The following is a 21425-nucleotide window of genomic DNA, read 5'->3' as shown; positions in this document are numbered from 1 at the left end:
TTATAGTAAAATACCACCTCCAGCAGATTGAAATCAAAACCCAGTGGGAGTAAGTAACACCTGTCTCTAGCAGATTCCAAACCAAGTATAACAGGAAGCTGCTTAATTCCAAAAATCTTTTTTAAAAGAATCCATATTTTGACTCCAACCTATAGTAAGAACTAATTTTATATTGTATAGCATTTACATTACATTACACACATATATGCATACATACATACATATGGTTGAAACACAGATTTCACAAAATAATATCTCTGGGGTATCTGATGCACTCTATTTTCTATTCCATTCTTTTCTTTTGAAAAAAAAAAGTTTTTAATGCTGGCCACAGCTGAATTGATTTCATGTCCTATCAGTTGGTGGTCGAGGCTGCGATATGCCATACACTGTAACCCATTCTGCCTTTTGGAAGCTGGTTGAGCATTCTCCCTGGTACTGGGACGAGATAGCAGGCAGCATCTGGGACCATCCAGTGACTGATTGTGGAGATTCCGAGTCAGGTCTTAGGACTGTTATGAAGACAAGATGGTAGCCAAGTCCACAGGAGTACATGTTCATTTTGTTTTAAACATACCATTGTATGTAGCCTTTATTATACATATTTTATTTCATAGTCATCTATAGTATTTACCATGAGATGAGTTGGGTTTTGGAGTCAGACCCCTGTGATTGAATCCCAACCTTCCCAATCAGTATAGTATAGTGAAATAGTTATGCGTTTACACAATGGACTAAAAACATTCCAGGTTCTAGTACTTACAAACTGTGTGATCTTGGGCATTTATTAAACTTCTCTGTGCCTGAGTTTTCCTGTCTGCAAAACGGAGTTCTTGTTACAGTTGAAAGAAATAATATGTAGACAGTTCTTAGAATACAATTGGGGATATAGTAAAGGCTCACTGTGTTAGCTACGATTATTAGTATTCATATTTGGCCTAAATTTTCTGTGCCTTATCTATAAGGTACGAACTTTTCAAGGTTGTTGAAGGAGTAAAGATAATGTTTGAAAATACACGTAAAACCCCAGCATGTATGCACCCAATAACGAAAGCCATCAACTTAACTTGCATGCTACATTACTGATGACGGACAGGGTTTCAATTGTCTGTTGCTGAACAGATAACCCAAAACCTAGTGGTTTAAGACAACAACATTCAGTATATTCCCCTTCACTCTTTCTGTGGTTCAAGGATTCAGGAAGGGCTAAGCTGAGCGATTATGGAGCAGGGATTTTCATCTGGTTGCAGCCGTCGTGTCTGGAACTGAAACATGAGGAATGGCCAGGCATCTTTCTCCTTCATTTCTCATATAGCCTCAAGTCTCTCTGTGTGACTCTGTACTTAATTTAGGCTTCCTTACAGCATGGTGGCTTCCGAGCAGTGATATTGCTTCTGTGGTGCCTCAGGACTCCAGTCCAAGCATTTTGCTCACAAGGAAGAAGCTGAATCTTCTTTAATAATCTGGCCTTGGAAACCATATCGTGTCACTCCCGCCATACTTCATTAGTCCAAACAACCACAAAAGGCTGGTACATTGAAGGGACGGGGAACATTCCACCTCTTGCTAGGGGGGCGTCAAGGTTCTACAAGAGCGTGAGGGACTAGAGCTACCCTGGCGCCATCTTTGATAACGTCAGTCTTCCACAGAGAGGTCCTGGAACCAGGCATGCTTAGGAAGAAGCAGCTCAGAGTAATGATCGCTCTCACACCAAGGCTTCCAGCTGTCTTTAAGCCAAAGCCACCAGCGAGGGGGAAGTAACATGTCAAGGGGAAGCAGGATTTAGCTGCTGCTGCATTATTCTGACCTGCTCTAAACACGCTGAGCACCCAGTCGTTCACTGAGAACAGCCAGATATTGCAGTAAGCGCCTTATGTGGATTATTTTATTTAATCTTCATTACAAGCCTCTGAGGAAGATATAGAGGATTAAATAAGTTAAATAACCTACTTAAGTACCTGTGGCTGGAGAGGGAGAGGCCAGGTTCAAATCTGGCACCTCTTTGCTTTTCCACAAACCTCAGTGGTTATAGTATTTTACATCTACATAGATAATTTTGTGAGTCCCATTTTTTTTTGGCTGTGCTAATTAATTTTGGGGTAAAAGATTAGAAGACTGTCTCCATGTAAGCATATCTCAATCATATCCAAATATTACATTTTAGTATCTAAATGGCAACACCAGTTTTCTCATTAAATTCTACTAGTCGATGATAATTGTAAAAACAAACAGCTTAAAATTATATACCAGGTACCTATCTACCTGATTTAATGTATTACCTTATTTAGTTTCTTCTAATTTTTTAAATTTTTTATTGAACTTTAGTTGATGTACAGTATTATGTGTTACAGAGGTACAATATAGTGATTCACAGTTTTTAAAGGTTATGTTCCATTTATAGTCATTAGAAAATATTGGCTATACTCCGCTTGTTTTACAGTATGTCCTTATAGCTCATTTCATATGTAATAGTTTGTACCTCTTAATCTCCTACCCTTATTTTGCCCCTCCCCCTTCTCCCCACTAGTAACCACTTGTTTGTTCTCTATATCTGTGAATGTGCTTCTTTTTTGTTATTTTCACTAGTTGTTGTATCTTTAAAATTCCACATGTAAGTGATATCATACAGTATTTGTCTTTCTGTGAGTCCATATTTTAATTCACTATATGTGCTAATGTGTTTATTCAGGTTATTTTTTATCAAGTTATCAAAGTTTTTTGATATTTTTAAAACTAATTTTAATTAAATAATATATATTTCTTTTCCAATAATCCTAAAGAATAGACAAAGAGGTAAGAAAATCTGATTCCCTAAACCTTTATTACCACTTGTGTGCTTGTTTCAAAGGAGGTGAGGCATTCTGATGGCTGGGATACTCAGTTATTTTTTAGCTACATTTTTTTTCCTTAAAAAAATTCCACAGCCTAAGAAGAATGTACTGATTTTGATTTCTTCTACAGAAAAATGTTATCTGAGAGTATGTGTGGTTTTCATTCTTGATTTCTCTTGGAGGCATGATGGGACCCCCTGGGCCACGAGGGTTTCCTGGTCATCCAGGATTTCCAGGGGCAGCTGGTATTCCTGGGAGAGCTGATTCTGCTCCAGGGAAACCAGGCGACCAGGGACCACCTGGGTTGCCTGGAGTGCCAGGGTTGCCGGGATCTCCAGGATCAGATGGTAAAGTGCTCTTCATTCACATTCACTAGCATTTATGTTGCATTTGATATTTGCAGTATCATTCAGAAACCATGACTTTCCAAATTTTAAAAACGTTATCTAATATTTCATAAGCCAAGTTAGTTGTATTAAAAATACAAAAAAGTAAACTGATGTTGGACTGCCACATCTCTTAAATTATATGAAAATATTTGGATGGGAATTTAAGTATGCTGATAGAATGTTGTAAATTAACACAATTTTTATTTTTTAAATGTAGTTGTCATTTTTATAGAGTTACGTATGGACCTGGCTTGAATCAAACAGCTCTAGAAAGCCTTTTGTGAAAAAACTGCCGTCCCAGGCAACCCCTTCTCCTATTCTCTCCTCCCCAGGGGCAATATTTTCCCCACAATTAGCTGGATCTCTTGGGATTTGCCTCTATATTGCCATTCAACATACTTGTGTTGCTATTTCTTAATTTTTCAGTTTGCGCATTATCTATTGACTTTCCTCTGTAGCGGGTGAATTCACCTCTTTCCCCACCCACCACACATGTGCCATTTTCCACTCCTACAACCTATCAATATAGTTAGCGTCATAATTTTAGTTAAATAAATATGCAGTGTTTACACGGAAGGGTTATATAAATGCTATTCACCAGTTTAGCCATATAATAATATATGATACTACTTTCCTAGCAAAACAGTTTGGTAATAATTGTCGTATCTTTGTGTATTTGCTTGGTTTTCAATATACTTATTGCTAATTCAACCTCAAACCGTCCGGAATTGTATACATCTCTTAATCATACATTTTAACTCATTACTAGTATTAATCTCTTTGAATAAATCTCATCTGGAATTTTTTGACCTGTTTAAATTAGGTCAGGTTGCAATTTTAAAAGCTGATGCTGCGACACTGCCTGGAGATCTTCCTTCACCATTATCCTAGGAATTCTCTGTCTCTATCTCTCTGTCTGTCTCTGTCTCTCTGATTCTCTGTCTCTCTGGGTCCCTTTGTTTCCACAACTCATATATTTCTTCTAATGGTTTACTCATTATACTTTGTGAGAGAATGTGTATATTTGGGGTGTCTTCACTGTTTGAAATACCTTTATTCTACTGTGGAATTAGATTGATAGTTTGGTTGAATATAAAATTCTAGATTGGAATAATTTTTCCTCCAGGTTTTTGAAGGCATTTTCCATTGCTTTTTAGTGTCGTTACTGAGAAGTCCAGTAACCTTTAGATACTTGATTCTTTGTTTAAAATCCCTTTTCTTATTGAAAGCTTATAGGAATTCTCCTTTGTTTTCAATGTCCTTAAATTTCACTGTGATTTACCTCAGTGTGGGTACATTTGCAGGCACTAGGAGCAATTTAACACAAATCCTTCATTTCTGGAAAAATTTCTTGAAGTATTTCTTTTTTTTTTTAATGTATTTATTTATTTTTGGCTGCATTGGGTCTTCGTTGTTGCATGCGGACTTTCTCTAGTTGCAGCAAGCGGGGGCTACTCTTCATTGCAGTGCGTGGGCTTCTCATTGAGGTGGCTTCTCTTGTTTTGGATCACGGGCTCTAGGCACGTGGGCTTCGGTAGTTGTGGCACACGGGCTCAGTAGTTGTGGCTCACGGGCTCAGTAGTTGTGGCTCACGGGCTCTAGAGCTCAGGCTCAGTAGTTGTGGCTCACAGGCTTAGTTGCTCCACAGCATGTGGGATCTTCCCAGACCAGGGCTCGAACCCGTGTCCCCTGCATTGGCAGGCGGATTCTTAACCACTGCACCACCAAGGAAGCCCTTGGAGTATTTCTTTGAAGATACTTTGTCCTCCTTTTTTTTTCCCTCTGTTTTCTATTTCTGGACTCAATATATTTGTCTGTTAGAGAATCAATCCTACATGTCTGTTTTTCAAATCTTCACTTTATTATTCTTCACCTTTTTATTTTTCTGCAACACTTTCTGGTAGACTTCCTCAACTCCATCTTCCAAGTCTGCTCCTGAATTTTTAAATTTCTGCTTTCATAACCATTTTTTTTTAAATTTCTGAGGATTTTGTTGTTGCTGTTGCTCTCCCTCTCTCTCTCTCTCTCTCTCTCTGTTGTTGTTCCTTTTTAATGTTTCTTTTTGCAGCAGCCTGTTTCTGTTTTGGGAATGAAATGCCTTCCCTTGTCTGCTTTCTAAACTGTATAGTTTATTTTAAAGATTCCTTCTTCATTGTCTGTTTCCTCCAGTTTTGAGGGCGTTTGTTTTTTCCTGCTGCAGTTTTTGAGAAGGTTTTCTTACTATTTAGCTGCTTCTTTGACCAATCATCCTGTTTGGGGTCTCACTGTCATTCTACTTCAGAGGTACCAATTCTTGAACTTTGGAAGAGATTTCCTAGGTAAACTGTGTTCTGTTTCCGCTTTCCCCACAGCCTGCTTGGAATTCAGCTTTTTAAGGTCTGCTAAATCTTTTTACTTTTTTTTTTTTTTTGCTTTTGTTTCTCTTTTTCTTTGTCTTGAAAGATATTACCTTTTTATAATATTCTTTTACTGTCTGTTATCTTACTGGTATTTGGGGAGACAAGGAACTTATTGTTTGCATTTTATCTAACATTTTTAATCAGATGTCTCTGAATTTTTGCTTTTACAAACCCTGCTTTATGCTTTCTTTATTAGGTAATTATTGATAATTAAGGGGCAAAATATATTTGCCATATACTTACTTTTAGTTTTTTGTTTATTTGTTTTGTTTTGGTATATTTGTTTGTTTTATTATCCACTACTTTGCTCTGCAACCCATTAAATTAGGGCTGAGATTAGGGATAGTGTTATCAATGGTTATGGTAGCAGAAGCTTGCTGTGACAATTGTATGGTCTATTTGTATACATATTCTTATAGCAGAGAGAAAGAATCATAAGAAAGGAATGGAAGAAAGAATGGTGTTGAGGGGATGGTGTGAATGTGAACACACCAAGCTCTACTTGTTCTATATCAGATCTATGTCAGATGTTCTATATCAGATGTTCACAAAAATTGTGTGATTCTCTCTGCCCGCCCCCTTTCCCACTGGAAAGTTGTATATTGTAGTGCTGGGCCTCCTGGGCCACAAGGAATAAAAGGCAAAGTGGGTCCACCAGGAAGAAGAGGCTCAAAAGGAGAAAAAGGCAAGTATGCATCAAAGTAGAATTTCTAGAAAACAACATATGGAGGATTGGGAGGCATTATGAAATGTACAATGTGGATTTCATTTAGATTCTTCACTCACCTTAGTTACCCCTGTGAGTACTTAACTCACTGTGTGCTTGTGATGTGATTAGAACTTACCGAAAAGTCAAATCTATATCTTACAGCATAAAGGAGACACTTACCTGCCATGAAATTTGCCTCAAAGTGATGACTTTTTCCACAGGATCCTCTCAATTCCTTGAAAAAAGCAGAGATAGGACAGTATTGATCTTTAATTTTGGCTTCTCTCTGTGGGTCCCATCTTTCCCAGACTCATCAAATACCTATAGCTCTATGTTTCTACACCCTAAATTGTTTGGTGCCTTTTTGACCAACTGAGTCAGGTGGGTATGAGAGCTGAGGAGTTTGACTGTCCTAAAGGCATTTTTTTAAACTAAAGATCCTGATGATTAGAAAACGCACTATAGGGAATTATTAGCTGTAACATGCAATACAATCAATAATCTCTCTTAACATATTATTTGGATTCTTTAAATGCCCGGAGTTTATGCTCTAACCAATTTTGTTGTTGTTGTTTCAGCAGGAGCCAAATTAAGAGACTTTGTTTTTTTTAGTAGGAACCAAATAAGAGACTTCTAAACTTTTAAAAATACGAAACTTTCTTATTTTCAAAGTTTCTTCCATAGAATCAGACATCGGCTTTTCCCCTAGATTTTGTCAGTTTGCGTTTATTAAGACAGAACACCCCATTTGTCTGGAAATGATATGTCCACCCACATAGACCATAGCTACCTCCAGGTCATGCCCTGTGCTCTCCACATCACATGTTATCAGTTATCTGTGATAAGAATTGTGCACATCAGACCCTTTTTGTTCTTATTCGCACTATTGGTTTTGTATAGTAAAGACTTTATTGGGATTTCATTCAGGAAATTTGACAAAGCTGCCTTTTATCCTCTGTCTAGGAAGCACAGGGCTCTGTGCCTGCCAGCCTGGTCCCTCAGGCCCACCCGGCCCTCCAGGACTTCCTGGGAGGCAAGGGAGTAAAGGAGACTTGGGACTCCCTGGGCGACTTGGAGAAAAAGGTTACCCAGGCCTTCCTGGTGCCAGAGGATCTCCAGGGCCACCAGTGAGTAACTCTCTCCAGTATCAATCTTTCTAGTTAAAAGAGACTGGTAGAGATAGAATTCACTTGTACCTCTCTCCAGTTTATAGTGATATATATATTGTATGTTTTGAATCTATAAGTATATTCATGACAAAAAATCATCTCTATCCTTTCATTCATTCATTCATCATTCATTCATTTGTTCAGTCAACTAATATTTATTGAGCACCTACTATGTTCCAGGTACTATTCCAGGTGCTGGGGATACAGCAGGGACCAGAACACTATCTCTGCCCTCTGGGGGCCTCTACTCTGTTGGGAGGACATACACCATATAACAGATAGACGGGTGAATATAGAGTATGGCCGATGGCAATAAAGGCCATCACCGTCTGGTGTGGCTTGCGTGGAGAGAGTGAGGGAAAGAGCAGACCTGAAGTCAAATGGCTGGAGGTTAGGAGGGGTTGGAGAGCATGGAGCATTGTAGGTGGGTTGGCTTCGAGCTTGTACTCTGGATGACATAGAACAGCCAGCGGAGAGTTTTAAGGAGAGAGGAGTCTGACAATAGTTTTAATTGGATCACTCAGGTAGCTTTGTTAAGAACAGACCAGAAGAGACAAGGGAAGAAGTAGGGAGATTTAGCTGGGCTATTGCTGCGGTAATCCTGGTGAAATATGATGGCAGACAGGTGTACCTATTACTGTTGGGTGTGACGGGAAGTGGTCAGATTCTGGGTATATTTTGACCATAGAGCCAACAGACTGGCTGTGAGGCTGGATGTGGGATATGAAAAGCAGAGAAATAAAGGATGGGGCCAAGATGGGCAGACAATGTGAGGAGCAGGCCTGGGGGGCAGGAAAGGGAGCAGTGCTGTTGGGCACATTTTAAGTTTGGGGTGCCGATTAGACGAGCAGGCGGAGGTCTCAAGTAGGCTGTGGGATGATATTCAAGTGAGGGATCCAGATGAGAGATCGGGTGGAGCTGTAGATATCGGCTTCGTCAGAGTTTATGTTATATTTCGTGCCAGAGGATGCATGAGATCTTGCGGTGACTTCTATTTGCTGACCATTCCAAGGGACCATTCCAAGCGACTTGGGCTGAGGCAGAGCGGTCCCTCAGAATAAAATCAGTGCCCCTGGGGGCCCTCCCCTGGAGGCTGGAGACAGCCCTTATTACAGGGGCTTAATCCTGGGGTGGCCAGGAGCCCAACCATCAGCCCCTGTGCACTCTTTTCCATTTTCCCCAGGAGATCTCATGAAACTAAGGTTCCAGTCTGAGAGCCTTAAGTGAGGGTGATGGTTAAGCTCTTCCTGCACCAACCTTGTCAACTCAACGAGAAGTTAGGTCCTTAATATGCATATGTTGAATAAACATAATTGTAATTATCAATATTAAGTAGGCTGCATTTTATTGTCTGCTTCTTTAATTCAACTTTTTATAGTCATTTTTTAATTTTTTATTTTTTAAAACAATCTTTTTTTAAATTTATTTTTGGCTGCGTTGGGTCTTTGTTGCTGTGCACGGGGCTTCTCTAGTTGTGGCGATCAGGGGCTACTCTTCGTTGTGGTGCGTGGGCTTCTCGTTGTGGTGGCATCTCTTGTTGCGGAGCATGGGCTCTAAGCACGTGGGCTTCAGTTGCAGCACGCAGGCTCAGTAGTTGTGGCTCATGGGCTCTAGAGCTCAGGCTCAGTAGTTGTGGCTCACGGGCTTAGTTGCTCTGCGGCATGTGGGATCTTCCCAGACCAGGGCTCAAACCTGTGTCCCCTGCATTGGCAGGCGGATTCTTAACCACTGCGCCACCAGGGAAGTCCCATAGTTATTTTTTTATGTTGTTACCTAATCTTCATAATGAAGGTTTTATTGGCTCTAAAATATTTTTCTTCCTTCACATTGAGTCGCTTCTCAGAGCTAACATCTTGCAGTGTGGATTACTAGTTCAGCCAGGGTTATCCTGGAGGAGGTTTATGTAATTCAGTTGCTCCAGGACTTACCTCTTAATTTAAAAAAAAAAATTTATTTTAAATTAAAGTGTAGTTGATTTACAATGTTGCATTAAACTGGCCGTATTTCTGACATCTCTGTTCTGTGTATGATTCTGTCCATATGACTTCTCTGTACTAAATTCATCTCACTGTGATCACAGTTAGGGACCAAGTTCATACTATGGGGCACAGGAAAGGAAAGGAGGGAGGGAGGGATGGACAGAAAGAGGGAGCTTGAAGGACCCACAGACAAGCATTCTTGGGTGTTCTCACTCCGCTGTACATCTCTCTCCTCTGCTGGTCCCTGGCTCCAGAAGCCACAGATTTGTGGGAAAGTAGAAAACAGAAAAGTAGGTTTAAGTTCTTTGCAATTTTTTCTGTGGTTGGACCAAAGCCTTGTATTCATTGCCTTAGCCTGAGAGCAGTTCCCAGGATGGGGGTTTGCCACCACGATGCTCTATTGGAAGGCACAGGGCTTAGGAGCACATGGACCAAGCTTCAAATCCCAACTCTGACATTGGTGAGCTCTGTGGTGTTCCTGTAAGATGGATATAACAACACCTGTCCTACAAGTTTGTTGGTAAGAATTCAATTCAACAGTATATTCTGAGAGCTACAAGGTACACACCAGTGAACCAGATGGCCAGGGTCGCTGCCCCTGAGGAGTCGCAGCGCAAACCAAAGGTCACAAACTGCCATGGACTAAATCTGAACCTCCAGCGTGTTTCATTCTGTCCTCACAGTGTTTGCTTTTGTACTATTAATATGTTCATGGCTGCCCTTGAGAAATTGGAAGCCCATTAGCACAGATCACTGGATCCCCACCACTGCCGGAAGCTGAGGAGGTCTGGGGGCTCGAGTCTCCACCATGCCCTCTCGCCTGCTTTTCGGAAGAGCATGGCCCCCCAGTGGGCATCTGTGGTTGAAGTTCCTGACCTAGACTGTGTATAAAATAACTAGTGCTTGCCCGGCAGAGAGGAATTCTTGTGGCTGCTGAGATTTTGTTGTTGTGTATTTTTTTTAACTTCTGTATTGGAGTATAATTGCTTTACAATGGTGTGTTAGTTTCTGCTGTATAACAAAGTGAATCAGCTATACATATACGTATATCCCCATATCCGCTCCCTCCTGCATCTCCCTCCCACCCTCCTTATCCCACCCCTCTAGCTGGACACAAAGCACCGAGCTGATCTCCCTGTGCTATGTGACTGCTTCCCACTAGCTATCTATTTTACATTTGGTAGTGTATATATGTCCATGCCACTCGCTCACTTCATCCCAGCTTACCCTTCCCCCTCCCCATGTCCTCAAGTCCATTCTCTACATCTGCATCTTTATTCCTGTCCTCCCCATAGGTTCTTCAGAAACTTTTTTTTTTTTAGATTCCATATATATGTGTTAGCATATGGTATTTGTTTTTCTCTTTCTGACTTACTTCACTCTGTATGACAGTCTCTAGGTCCATCCACCTCACTACAAATAACTCAGTTTGCTTTCTTTTTATGGATGAGTAATATTCCATCGTATATATGTGCCACATCTTCTTCATCCATTCATCTGTTTATGGACACTTAGATTGCTTCCATGTCTTGGCTATGGTAAATAGAACTGCAGTGAACCTTGTGGTACATGACTCTTTTTGAATTATGGTTTTCTCAGGGTATATGCCCAGTAGTGGGATTGCTGGGTCATATAGTAGTTCCATTTTTAGTTTTTTAAGGAACCTCCATACTGTTCTCCATAGTGGCTGTATCAATTTACATTCCCACCAACAGTGCAAGAGGGTTCCCTTTTCTCCACACCCTCTCCAGCATTTTATTGTTTGTAGATTTTTTGATGATGGCCATTCTGACTGGTGTGAGGTGATACCTCATCGTAGTTTTGATTTGCATTTCTCTAATGATTAGTGATGTTGAGCATCCTTTCATGTGTTTGTTGGCAGTCTGTATATCTTCTTTGGAGAAATGTCTATTTAGGTCTTCTGCCCATTTTTAGATTGTTTGTTTGTTTTTTTGATAGTGAGCTGCATGAGCTGCTTGTATATTTTGGAAATTAATCCTTTGTCAGTTGCTTCGTTTGCAAATACTTTTTCCCATTCTGAGGGTTGTCTTTTCATCTTCTTTATTGTTTCCTTTGCTGTGCAAAATCTTTTAAGTTTCATTAGGTCCCATTTGTTTATTTTTGTTTTTATTTCCATTCCTCTAGGAGGTGGGGCTAAAAGGATCTTGCTGTGATTTATGTCATAGAGTGTTCTGCTTATGTTTTCCTCTAAGAGTTTTATAGTGGCTTGTCTTATATTTAGGTCTTTAATCCATTTTGAGTTTATTTTTATGCATAGTGTTAGGGAGTGTTCTAATTTCATTCTTTTACATGTACCTGTCCAGTTTTCCCAGCACCACTTATTGAAGAGGCTGTCTTTTCTCTATTGTATATTCTTGCCTCCTTTATCAAAGATAGGGTGACCATATGTGCGTGGGTTTATCTCTGGAATTTCTATCCTGTTCCATTGATCTATATTTCTGTTTTTGTGCCAGCACCATACTGTCTTGATTACTGTAGCTTTGTAGTATAGTCTGATGTCCGAGAGCCTGATTCCTCCAGCTCCGTTTTTCTTTCTCAAGATTGCTTTGGCTATTCGGGGTCTTTTGTGTTTCCATACAAATTGTGAAATTTTTGTTCTAGTTCTGTGAAAAATGCCATTGGTAGTTTGATAGGGGTTGCATTGAATCTGTAGATTGCTTTGGGCAGTATAGTCATTTTCACAGTGTTGATTCATCCAGTCTAAGAACGTAGTATATCTCTCCATCTGTTTGTATCATCGTTAATTTCTTTCATCACTGTCTTGTAGTTTTCTGCATAAAGGCCTTTTGTCTTTTTAGGTAGGTTTATTCCTAGGTATTTTATTCTTTTTGTTGCAGTGGTAAATGGGAGTGTTTCCTTAATTTCTCTTTCAGATTTTTCATCATTAGTGTATAGGAATGCAAGAGATTTCTGTGCATAATTTTGTATCCTACTACTTTACCAAATTCACTGATTAGCTCTAGTAGTTTTCTGGTAGCATCATTATGTATAGTATCATGTCATCTGCAAACAGTGACACTTTACTTCTTCTTTTCCGATTTGGATTCCTTTTATTTCTTTTTCTTCTCTGATTTCTGTGGCTAAAACTTCCAAAACTATGTTGAATAATAGTGCTGAGAGTGGGTAACCTTGTCTTGTTCCTGTTCTTAGAGGAAATGGTTTCAGTTTTTCACCACTGAGAAAGATGTTGGCTGTGGGTTTGTCATATATGGCCTTTATTATGTTGAGGTAAGTTCCCTCTATGTCTATATTCTGGAGGGTTTTTATCATAAATAGGTGCTGAATTTTGTCAAAAGTTTTTTCTGCATCTGTTGAGATGATCATATGCCTTTTCTTCAATTTGTTAATATGGTGCATCACATTGATTGATTTGCGTATATTGAAGAACCTTTCATTCTTGGGATAAACCCCACTTGATCATGGTGTATGATCCTTTTAATGTGCTGTTGGATTCTGTTTGCTAGTACTTTGTTGAGGATTTTTGCATCTATGTTCATCAGTGATATTGGCCTGTAGTTTTCTTTTTTTGTGACATCTTTGTCTGGTCTTCTTATCAGGGTGATGGTGGCCTCGTAGAATGAGTTGGAGAGTGTTCCTCCCTCTGCTATATTTTGGAAGAGTTTGACAAGGATAGGTGTTAGCTCTTCTCTAAATGTTTGATAGAATTCACCTGTGACACCATCTGGTCCTGGCCTTTTGTTTGTTGGAAGATTTGTAATCACAGTTTCAATTTCAGTGCTTGTGATTGGTCTGCTTATATTTTCTATTTCTTCCTGGTTCAGTCTTGGAGGGTTGTGCTTTTCTAAGAATTTTTCCATTTCTTCCAGGTTGTCCATTTTATTGGCATATTGTTGCTTATAGTAATATCTCATGATTGTTTGTATTTCTGCAGTGTCAGTTGTTACTTCTCCTTTTTCATTTCTAATTTTACTGATTTGAGCCTTCTCCCTTTTTCTCTTGATGAGTCTGGCTAATGGTTTATCAATTTTACCTTCTCAAATAACCAGCTTTTAGTTTTATTGATCTTTCCTGTCGTTTCCTTCATTTCTTTTTCATTTATTTCTGATCTGATCTTTATGATTTCTTTCCCTCTGCTTACTTTGGGGATATTTTCTTCTTTCTCTAATTGCTTTAGGTGTAAGGTTAGTTTGTTTATTTGAGGTGTTTCTTGTTTCTTGAGGTAACATTCTTTTGCTATAAACTCCCCTCTTAGAACTGTTTTGCTGCATCCCATGGGTTTTGGGTCATCGTGTTTTCATTGTCATTTGTTTCTAGGTATTTTTTAATTTCTTCTTTGATTTCTTCAGTGATCTCTTGGTTATTTAGTAGTGTATTGTTTAGCCTCCATGTGTTTGTATTTTTTTACAGATTTTTTCCTGTAATTGATATCTAGTCTCATAATGTTGTGGTTGGAAATGATACTTGATATGATTTCAATTTTTTAAATTTACCAAGGCTTGATTTGTTACCCAAGATATGATCTATCCTGGAGAATGTTCCATGAGCACTTGAGAAGAAAGTGTATTCTGTTGTTTTGGGATGGAACATCCTAAAAATATCAGTTAAGTCCATCTTGTTTAATGTATCATTTAAAGCTTGTATTTCCTTATTTATTTTCATTTTGGATGATCTGTCCATTGGCGAAAGTGGGGTGTTAAAGTCCCCTACTATGACTGTGTTACTGTCGATTTCCCCTTTTATGGCTGTTAGCATGTGCCTTAGGTATTAAGGTGCTCCTATGTTGGGTGCATAAATATTTACAATTGTTATATCTTCTTCTTGGATTGATCCCTTGATCATTATTTAGTGTCCTTCTTTGTCTCTTGTAGTAGTCTTTATTTTAAAGTCTATTTTTTCTGATATGAGAATTGCTACTCCAGCTATATTTTGATTTCCATTTGCATGGAATATCTTTTTCCATCCCCTCACTTTCAGTCTGTATGTGTCCCTAGGTCTGAAGTGGGTCTCTTGTAGACAGCATATATACAGGTCTTGTTTTTGTATCCATTCAGCCAGTCTATGTCTTTTGGTTGGAGCATTTAATCCATTTACATTTAAGGTAATTTTCGATATGTATGTTCCTTAATTGTTTTGGGTTTGTTATTGTAGGTCTTTTCCTTCTCTTGTGTTTCCTGCCTAGAGAAGTTCCTTTAGCATTTGTTTTAAAGCTGGTTTGGTGGTGCTGAATTCTCTTAGCTTTTGCTTGTCTGTAAAGGTTTTAATTTCTCCATCGAATCTGAATGAGATCCTTGCTGGGTACAGTAATCTTGTTTGTAGGTTTTTCCCTTTTATCACTTTAAATCTGTCCTGACACTCCCTTCTGGCTTGCAGAGCTCCTGCTGAAAGATCAGCTGTTAACCTTTTGGGGATTCCCTTGTATGTTATTTGTTGCTTTTCCCTTGCTGCTTTTAATATTTTTTCTTTGTGTTTAATTTTTGATAGTTTGGTTAATATGTGTCTTGACATGTTTCTCCTTGGATTTATCCTGTATGGACTCTCTGTGCTTCCTGGACTTGATTGACTATTTCCTTTCCCATGTTAGGAAAGTTTTCAACTATAATCTCTTCAAATATTTTCTCAGTCCCTTTTTTTCTCTTCTTCTTCTGGGACCCCTATAATTCAAATGTTGGTGCATTTAATGTTGTCCCAGAGGTCTCTGTGACTGCCCTCAATTCTTTTCATTCTTTTTTCTTTATTCTGCTCTGCAGTAGTTATTTCCACTATTTTATCTTCCAGGTCATTTACCTGTTCTTCTGCCTCACTTATTCTGCTATTGATTCCTTCTAGAGAATTTTTAATTTCATTTATTGTGTTGTTCATCATTGTTTGTTTGCTCTTTGGTTCTTCTGTGTCCTTGTTAAACGTTTCTTGTATTTTCTCCATTCTATTTCCAAGACTTTGGGTATCTTTGCTATCATTACTCTGAATTGTTTTTCAGGTAGACTGCCTATTTCCTCTTCATTTGTTTGATCTGGTGCATTTTTACCTTGCTCCTTCATCTGCTGTATGTTTCTCTATCTTCTCATTTTGCTTAACTTACCGTGTTTAGGGTCTCCTTTGCGCAGCCTGCAAGTTTGTAGTTCCCGTTGTTTTTGGTGTCTGCCCCCAGTGACTAAGGTTGGTTCAGTGGGTTGTGTAGGCTTCCTGGTGGAGGGGACTGGTGGCTGTGTTCTGGTGGATGAGGCTGGATCTTGTCCTTCTGGTGGGCAGGACCGCATCCGGTGGTGTGTTTTGGGGTGTCTGTGAACTTACTATGATTTTAGGCAACCTCTCTGCTAATAGGTGGGGTTGTGTTCCTATCTTGCTATTTGTTTGGCATAGGATGTCCGGCACTGTAGCTTGCTGGTCGCTCAGTGGAGTTGGGTCTTAGTGTTGAGATGGAGATCTCTGTGAGAGCTTTCGCTGTTTGATATTACGTGGAGCTGGGAGGCCTAAATACTAAAGTAAGATAAACATAAAGCCAGAAACAAATTAGATGCAGAAAACAAACCCCAAGTCTACAGTTGCTCCCAAAGTCCACCACTTCAATTTTGGGTTGTTTCGTTGACTATTCAGGTATTCCAGAGATGATTGTGGAGATTTAATCTGCTGCTCCTGAGGCTGCTGGGAGAGATTTCCCTTTCTCTTCTTTGTTCGCACAGCTCCTGGGGTTCAGCTTTGGATTTCGCCCCTCCTCTAAGTGTAGGTTGCCCTCTGGCGTCTGTTCCCCGCCCAGACAGGACGGGGTTAAAGGAGCAGCTGATCTGGGGGCTCTGCTCACTCAGACCGGGGAGAGGCAGGGCACGGAATGCGGGGCGAGCCTGCGGCGGCAGAGGTCAGTGTGATGTTGCCACAGCCTGAGGCGCGCCATGTGTTCTCCCGGGGAAGTTGTACCTGGATCCCGGGACCCTGGCAGTGGCGGGCTGCACAGGCTCCCCGGAAGGGGGGTGTGGACAGTGACCTGTGCTCGCACACAGGCTTCTTGGTGGCGGCAGCAGCAGCCTTAGCGTCTCATGCCCATCTCTGGTGTCCGCGCTTTTAGCCGCGGCTCGCGCCCGTCTCTGGAGCTTATTTAGGTGGTGCTCTGAATGGGAGTATTGAGTAGTGTGTGGAGCTGTATTTTCTGTACATTCAATGGCTCCCAATCATTTTGTCCACTTTAGTTTTGATACCTGTTGTATACATTTTAGGCTTTTTCTTTGCTCTTACTGTTTGATGCTGCCATTGTCCTTTCTCTACTTGTACCTCTACCCCCCTTTGTAGTTCACTGCTCATGAGCTAATAGAGGCCAGTTAAAAAGATAATTAAGCTTGCTTGACCATGCTGTTAAGATTGTATGACAAAAAGACAAAGTGGCATCTGTGTAAGCAAAGCAAGTGGTCTGCTCAATCGTTTTTACCTCCTTCCAAATTCTTGTCTATGTTTCTTGATCATTGAGGTCACCAGATAAGTGACCTTAAGCGATATACAGTGCTTCTATAACTGTATTTACTGTAATGCTTGGTCATTCTCATATACCAAAGGTAGGATTACAGATTTTTGATATGGCTTACTATTTAATAATATGTAACACAAAACTGTGACTGAAATAGTCCAGGCTCAGGGCAGTGTTGAAGTTAAAAGATGATGATTGGCCAAAATTAGTTGTTTACTTGCCATACAGAGGAAATACATTGATTACAGAAAGATTCCTTCTCTTGCTCATCAATGTCCTACAATATCACAGTGTTTTTCATCACATTCATTCCTAAACCTCTGTGTTCTCCTCTAGTGCCAGCTGCTGTGGTTAACCTCTCCCCTCCTTTCCTCCCAATTCTACATGACAACACTCAAGATAGTTAACTTTTTTAATTGTAAATTATTTTGAGATAAATTTTTATGTTATGACTCACAAGAAGTTGCACAATCATACCCAGAGGTCCCATGTACACTTCACCTGGCTTCCCCCAGTGAATATCGTACAGAACCGCAGTACATTGCCAAAACCAGGAAACTGACAGTGACACATTTCTGCTGACTCAGGCACACTGGTTACTCAGATTCCACCAGCTTTCACATGCAGTTCAAGAACCTCAGTTTTGCAAGGCAGGACCCCCCTTGGAAGGTGGGGAAGAGAATGACACCAACAGTACCAAACTAGAATCTAGAACAGGTGATTTAGAAGGAAAGAAGAGAGAGGTTAGATGTATACAAATAACTTTTGACCCATCACAGTTAAACTGATTTTTCCTCGTGTTTTTTACCAAGGGAAAACCTGGTACCTCAGGACCACCTGGCAGCAAAGGAGAAAAAGGTGACCTGGTTGTATCAAGAGTGAAAGGTGGGCATAATCAATCAGCTCCCTGCCATTTTCTGAATGATGTATGAACCATTCTCTTGCATTAATTTCTCCTGTGACTGCAGATGAATTCTATAATAAGATTTGGGACTGTTGCGATTGCTTAAAAAAAATACTCCCTGCCCTTCAGGGTCGTGTGAATGTTGAGCCTAAGTCCTGTGCTCAAATCCTCATTGTTGTGAACTGGGTTTGAAACAAGACCTCCTTTGATTTGCCTAGCGTTTATTCACTGCATTATAGTATCCTGTATTAATCAAGAATATTTTGGTTGTAAGCGACAAAAACCCAGCTTGAAGTAGTGTTTTTAGAGAAGTCATTTATTGACTTAAACAAAATTTGAAAGGTTAGGTTTGCACCGGGACGACTGCATGAGAAGGCTGTCTCGGCATCTTGCATCTTTCTTTGCACCATCTGCATTTTCGCCCTGTCTGGTTTTCTCTGGGCTATGGGTACATGCCCCCAGGTAGCTCCAAGTTCTTACGGCCAGAGGTGAAAGAAAACTCTACCTCTTTCTGCCCCAGTTAGAATAAAAAAGGTCCAGGAAGGACTGGATTAGCCTGGGGCATGGGCCCAACCATGGACCATTCCCCCACTCACTATGGCCAGGGGATGGCATACCGTGTTTGGTGTCACACAAGCAGAGGAAGATGCTGTAGGGATTGGCACCTCCACACACAACCTCCTTGTCAGAACAGGAAAAGAAACATTTCCCAAATAAGAGATTCAATGGGTTTGGCAATTGTCAGTCTCCCCTTTGACTTTTGCATGGTGGTCTTCGTGTGACTTTAGTCAACTGAGACGCTCAGAGGAACCTCTACCAGCCCAGGGTCATGGTCATTGCCTTTACCTTTAGTCCTTTGTTTCCTTCTACTTATTCCATTGCTGAGAAGGGCTTGACTCTTTCGGCCTTTGTTACCAGGGCACAAAGGAGAAAGAGGTCCTGATGGGCCCCCAGGATTTCCAGGGCAGCAGGGACAACACGGTCGAGATGGATATGCTGGAGAAAAAGGGGACCCAGGACCGCTGGTGTGTATAATTCTTCTCCTGCTATAGAGTTTCACGGTCTTACATGGTCACAAAGCATCTGTTTTCCCCTTCTCAGTTTAAAAAAGCTGAACAGTAACGTGTCAACGTGCTATAAATCAGAGTCACCTTTGATTCCCTGCCACAAAAAGATGGCTGTTCCAAAAGGTATGGCTTATTGCAGATGGTCTAAAATCCCGATTGCAGTTCATCATAGCAAGAGTTTCTCTCCCTAGTCTTTATATTATTCTCGTGGTGCTTATTTCCTTCTGGGGCCCTTGTCTCTACAGAGCCCGCACTGGTTTCAGGTCTGTTCAGTTGACTCTGTAGCGTGGAGGATAGCACACAGGTCCTGATAATTACCTTCAGTTCTGTTCTCTGATGAAGAAGCACATGAGGGGAAGTGGCAAGCAAGAAAGGAGGAACCTAGTGCAGATCCACTGGATAGACATATTGGCTGATGGAAGGTCCCACTGATAAATGATAATTCTGCATTTTTCAAACATGTTTTGGGTGGAGTCCACGTGTAGCTGATGAAGTTCATAAGAAAAGACTGTGAGACATAAGCAGGAACTTAAAATATCTTGGCACATGAGGTAGTTCTGAATGCTTGCAGGGCCACACAAACTGAGCTAGATATTTTACTCGTAACTGTTGTCTTCTGAGGAACAATCATCTTTGAGAGTTTACAGTAAGGAGATGGAGGCTTAGGGTACGTTACTCAAGGTCGACAATCTATCAAGTAGGCTAAGCAGGAGGGAAAACCCAGTCTTTCTTATTTCCAGTACATGCTGTTTCCACCAGATCATGCAGCCTGCCATTGAGAGTGTTGTAAAAAGGAAGGACCATGTTCTGATTTTATAGGACTCCTATCTGATAAAATACATGTGAATAAGAGACGGAAGTTTGGAAGTTGGGTTAGATGGTATTTATAGCTTTCTGGTCTTTCAGCAGATATTGAGTATATAAATAATCTTCTCTGCTTTAGATTTGGTAATCCCTGTTTCATTCATTCTTCCACTTAATAAACTACAGTGGTCCCCCCTCCTCATCCACAGGGGACATGGTGCAAGACCCCAAGTGGATGCCTGAAACCGTGGATAGTACCCGACCCCATACATACCTATGATACATACCTATGATAAAGTTTAATTTATAAATTAGGCCCTGTGAGAGATTAACAACTAATAATAAAATCAAACAATTATAACAATATACTGTAATACAATTTATGTGAATGTAGTCTCTCTCTCTCTCTCTCAAAATATCTTGTACAAATTTAATGCCTTTCCATCTTAACTAAGCACTTACCAAGCACTGTGCCACGACTTCTGCAGGTTGCGGTGTGGCAGCAAAACTAGCACAAATTTCATTTTCCTTCTTCACAATCTCATGGATATAAAAGTCATTCTTACCATAGATCTTAGCAACCTCAGCATACGATTCTTCTTTCTTTCCTTATTAAATTGAGAACGTGCACCTTTTCACTTAGAGGAAGCGCTTTACAACTTCTCTTGGGCATATCTGAATTATCAGCGTCCCTACTCTTGTGCTCTGGGGCTGTTATTAAGTAAAATAAGGGTGACTTGCACACAAGCACTGCGATACCACTGCAGGCAATCTGATAACCAGACGCTGCTAAGTGACCGACGGAAGGATATGCTGGAGAAAGGGTTGATTCGCGTCCCTAGTGAGATGGAGCAGGACGGCTTCATCATGCTCCTCAGAACGGAGCGCAGTTTAAAACTTGTGAGTTGTTTATGTTTGGAATTTTCCATTTAATATTTTCAGACCGTGCCTCACTGAAACCTTGGAAAGTGAAACCGTGAATAAGCAGGGGACTGCTGTATTTAGAAACCAACGTCACTGAGTGATAAGTGTCATCATGTACTAACCTAACTGTGAAAAACCGAAGTGTATTTACAGATCAGCTTGGGAGAGGAATTTCTATACCACCCACTAGGGACGGGGGAATCTCTCTAGAGTTTCAGACTGAGTCTGAAACAATTCAGACTCATAGACCACATTTGGGACCAGGCCGCTCAGAAGGCTAGAAGGCGTGACCCTCAGCTTGCCTGCAGGGCAGTGTCAGGCGTTCCTCCTACACGGGAGTCCTTGCAGCTTTTCGTTCAGTTGGGGTGAAGGCAATGAGATTCTCATATGCAGAAGTGTGAGCAGCCTGGACTTGAAAGCCTCCTTCTCCACGGGAGTGTTATCTCCACCACAGGGCTAGCTTGCGGGGACCCCACAAGGAACTTGCCAGTTACAAGAGCCATCTCTTAAGGAAGCCCTGACAAAGGCTCCACACAGGTCTTTATAGTTCTTCCAGACCACATGCAAGTTTTGCAGCCAGGGATTAATTTTATACCATAAGCAATGTGGTCTAGTAACGCAGTTGACATCCATTTTTATGCAGATTCCTGAAGAGCAGAACTAGACCCTTAACCAAAGGTCACATTCTTATGCAGGAGGAGAAAGGATTTGTCAGCCCTTGGCCCACAGAGGTGGAGGGCGATGAAGTCCCTCCCTGTGTCTTACAATAATGCAGAAGAAAACGTTTCTAATAGATAAGAATTTATTTAGTTTGT

At 40.6% G+C, this 21425-nt stretch overlaps 1 protein-coding gene across 1 annotated transcript in view; it reads left to right on the top strand.

The window, feature by feature from the left end:
- COL4A4 (collagen type IV alpha 4 chain) overlaps positions 1–21425 on the top strand; it is a 138487-nt gene that overhangs the window by 64647 nt on the left and 52415 nt on the right. Inside the window, exons 20-24 of the mRNA XM_082841199.1 lie at positions 3014–3178; positions 6215–6308; positions 7296–7455; positions 17724–17796; positions 18734–18840. Of these exons, the coding sequence (XP_082697325.1) occupies positions 3014–3178; positions 6215–6308; positions 7296–7455; positions 17724–17796; positions 18734–18840 (599 nt within the window). The remainder of the gene's footprint in view (positions 1–3013; positions 3179–6214; positions 6309–7295; positions 7456–17723; positions 17797–18733; positions 18841–21425) is intronic.

The sequence above is a fragment of the Leucopleurus acutus genome (assembly GCF_964270905.1).
Source record: "Leucopleurus acutus genome assembly, chromosome: 6".
NCBI lineage: Eukaryota > Metazoa > Chordata > Mammalia > Artiodactyla > Delphinidae > Leucopleurus > Leucopleurus acutus.
The sequence above is the reverse complement of the archived record's forward strand: the minus strand, read 5'-3'. Positions and strand labels throughout refer to the sequence as shown.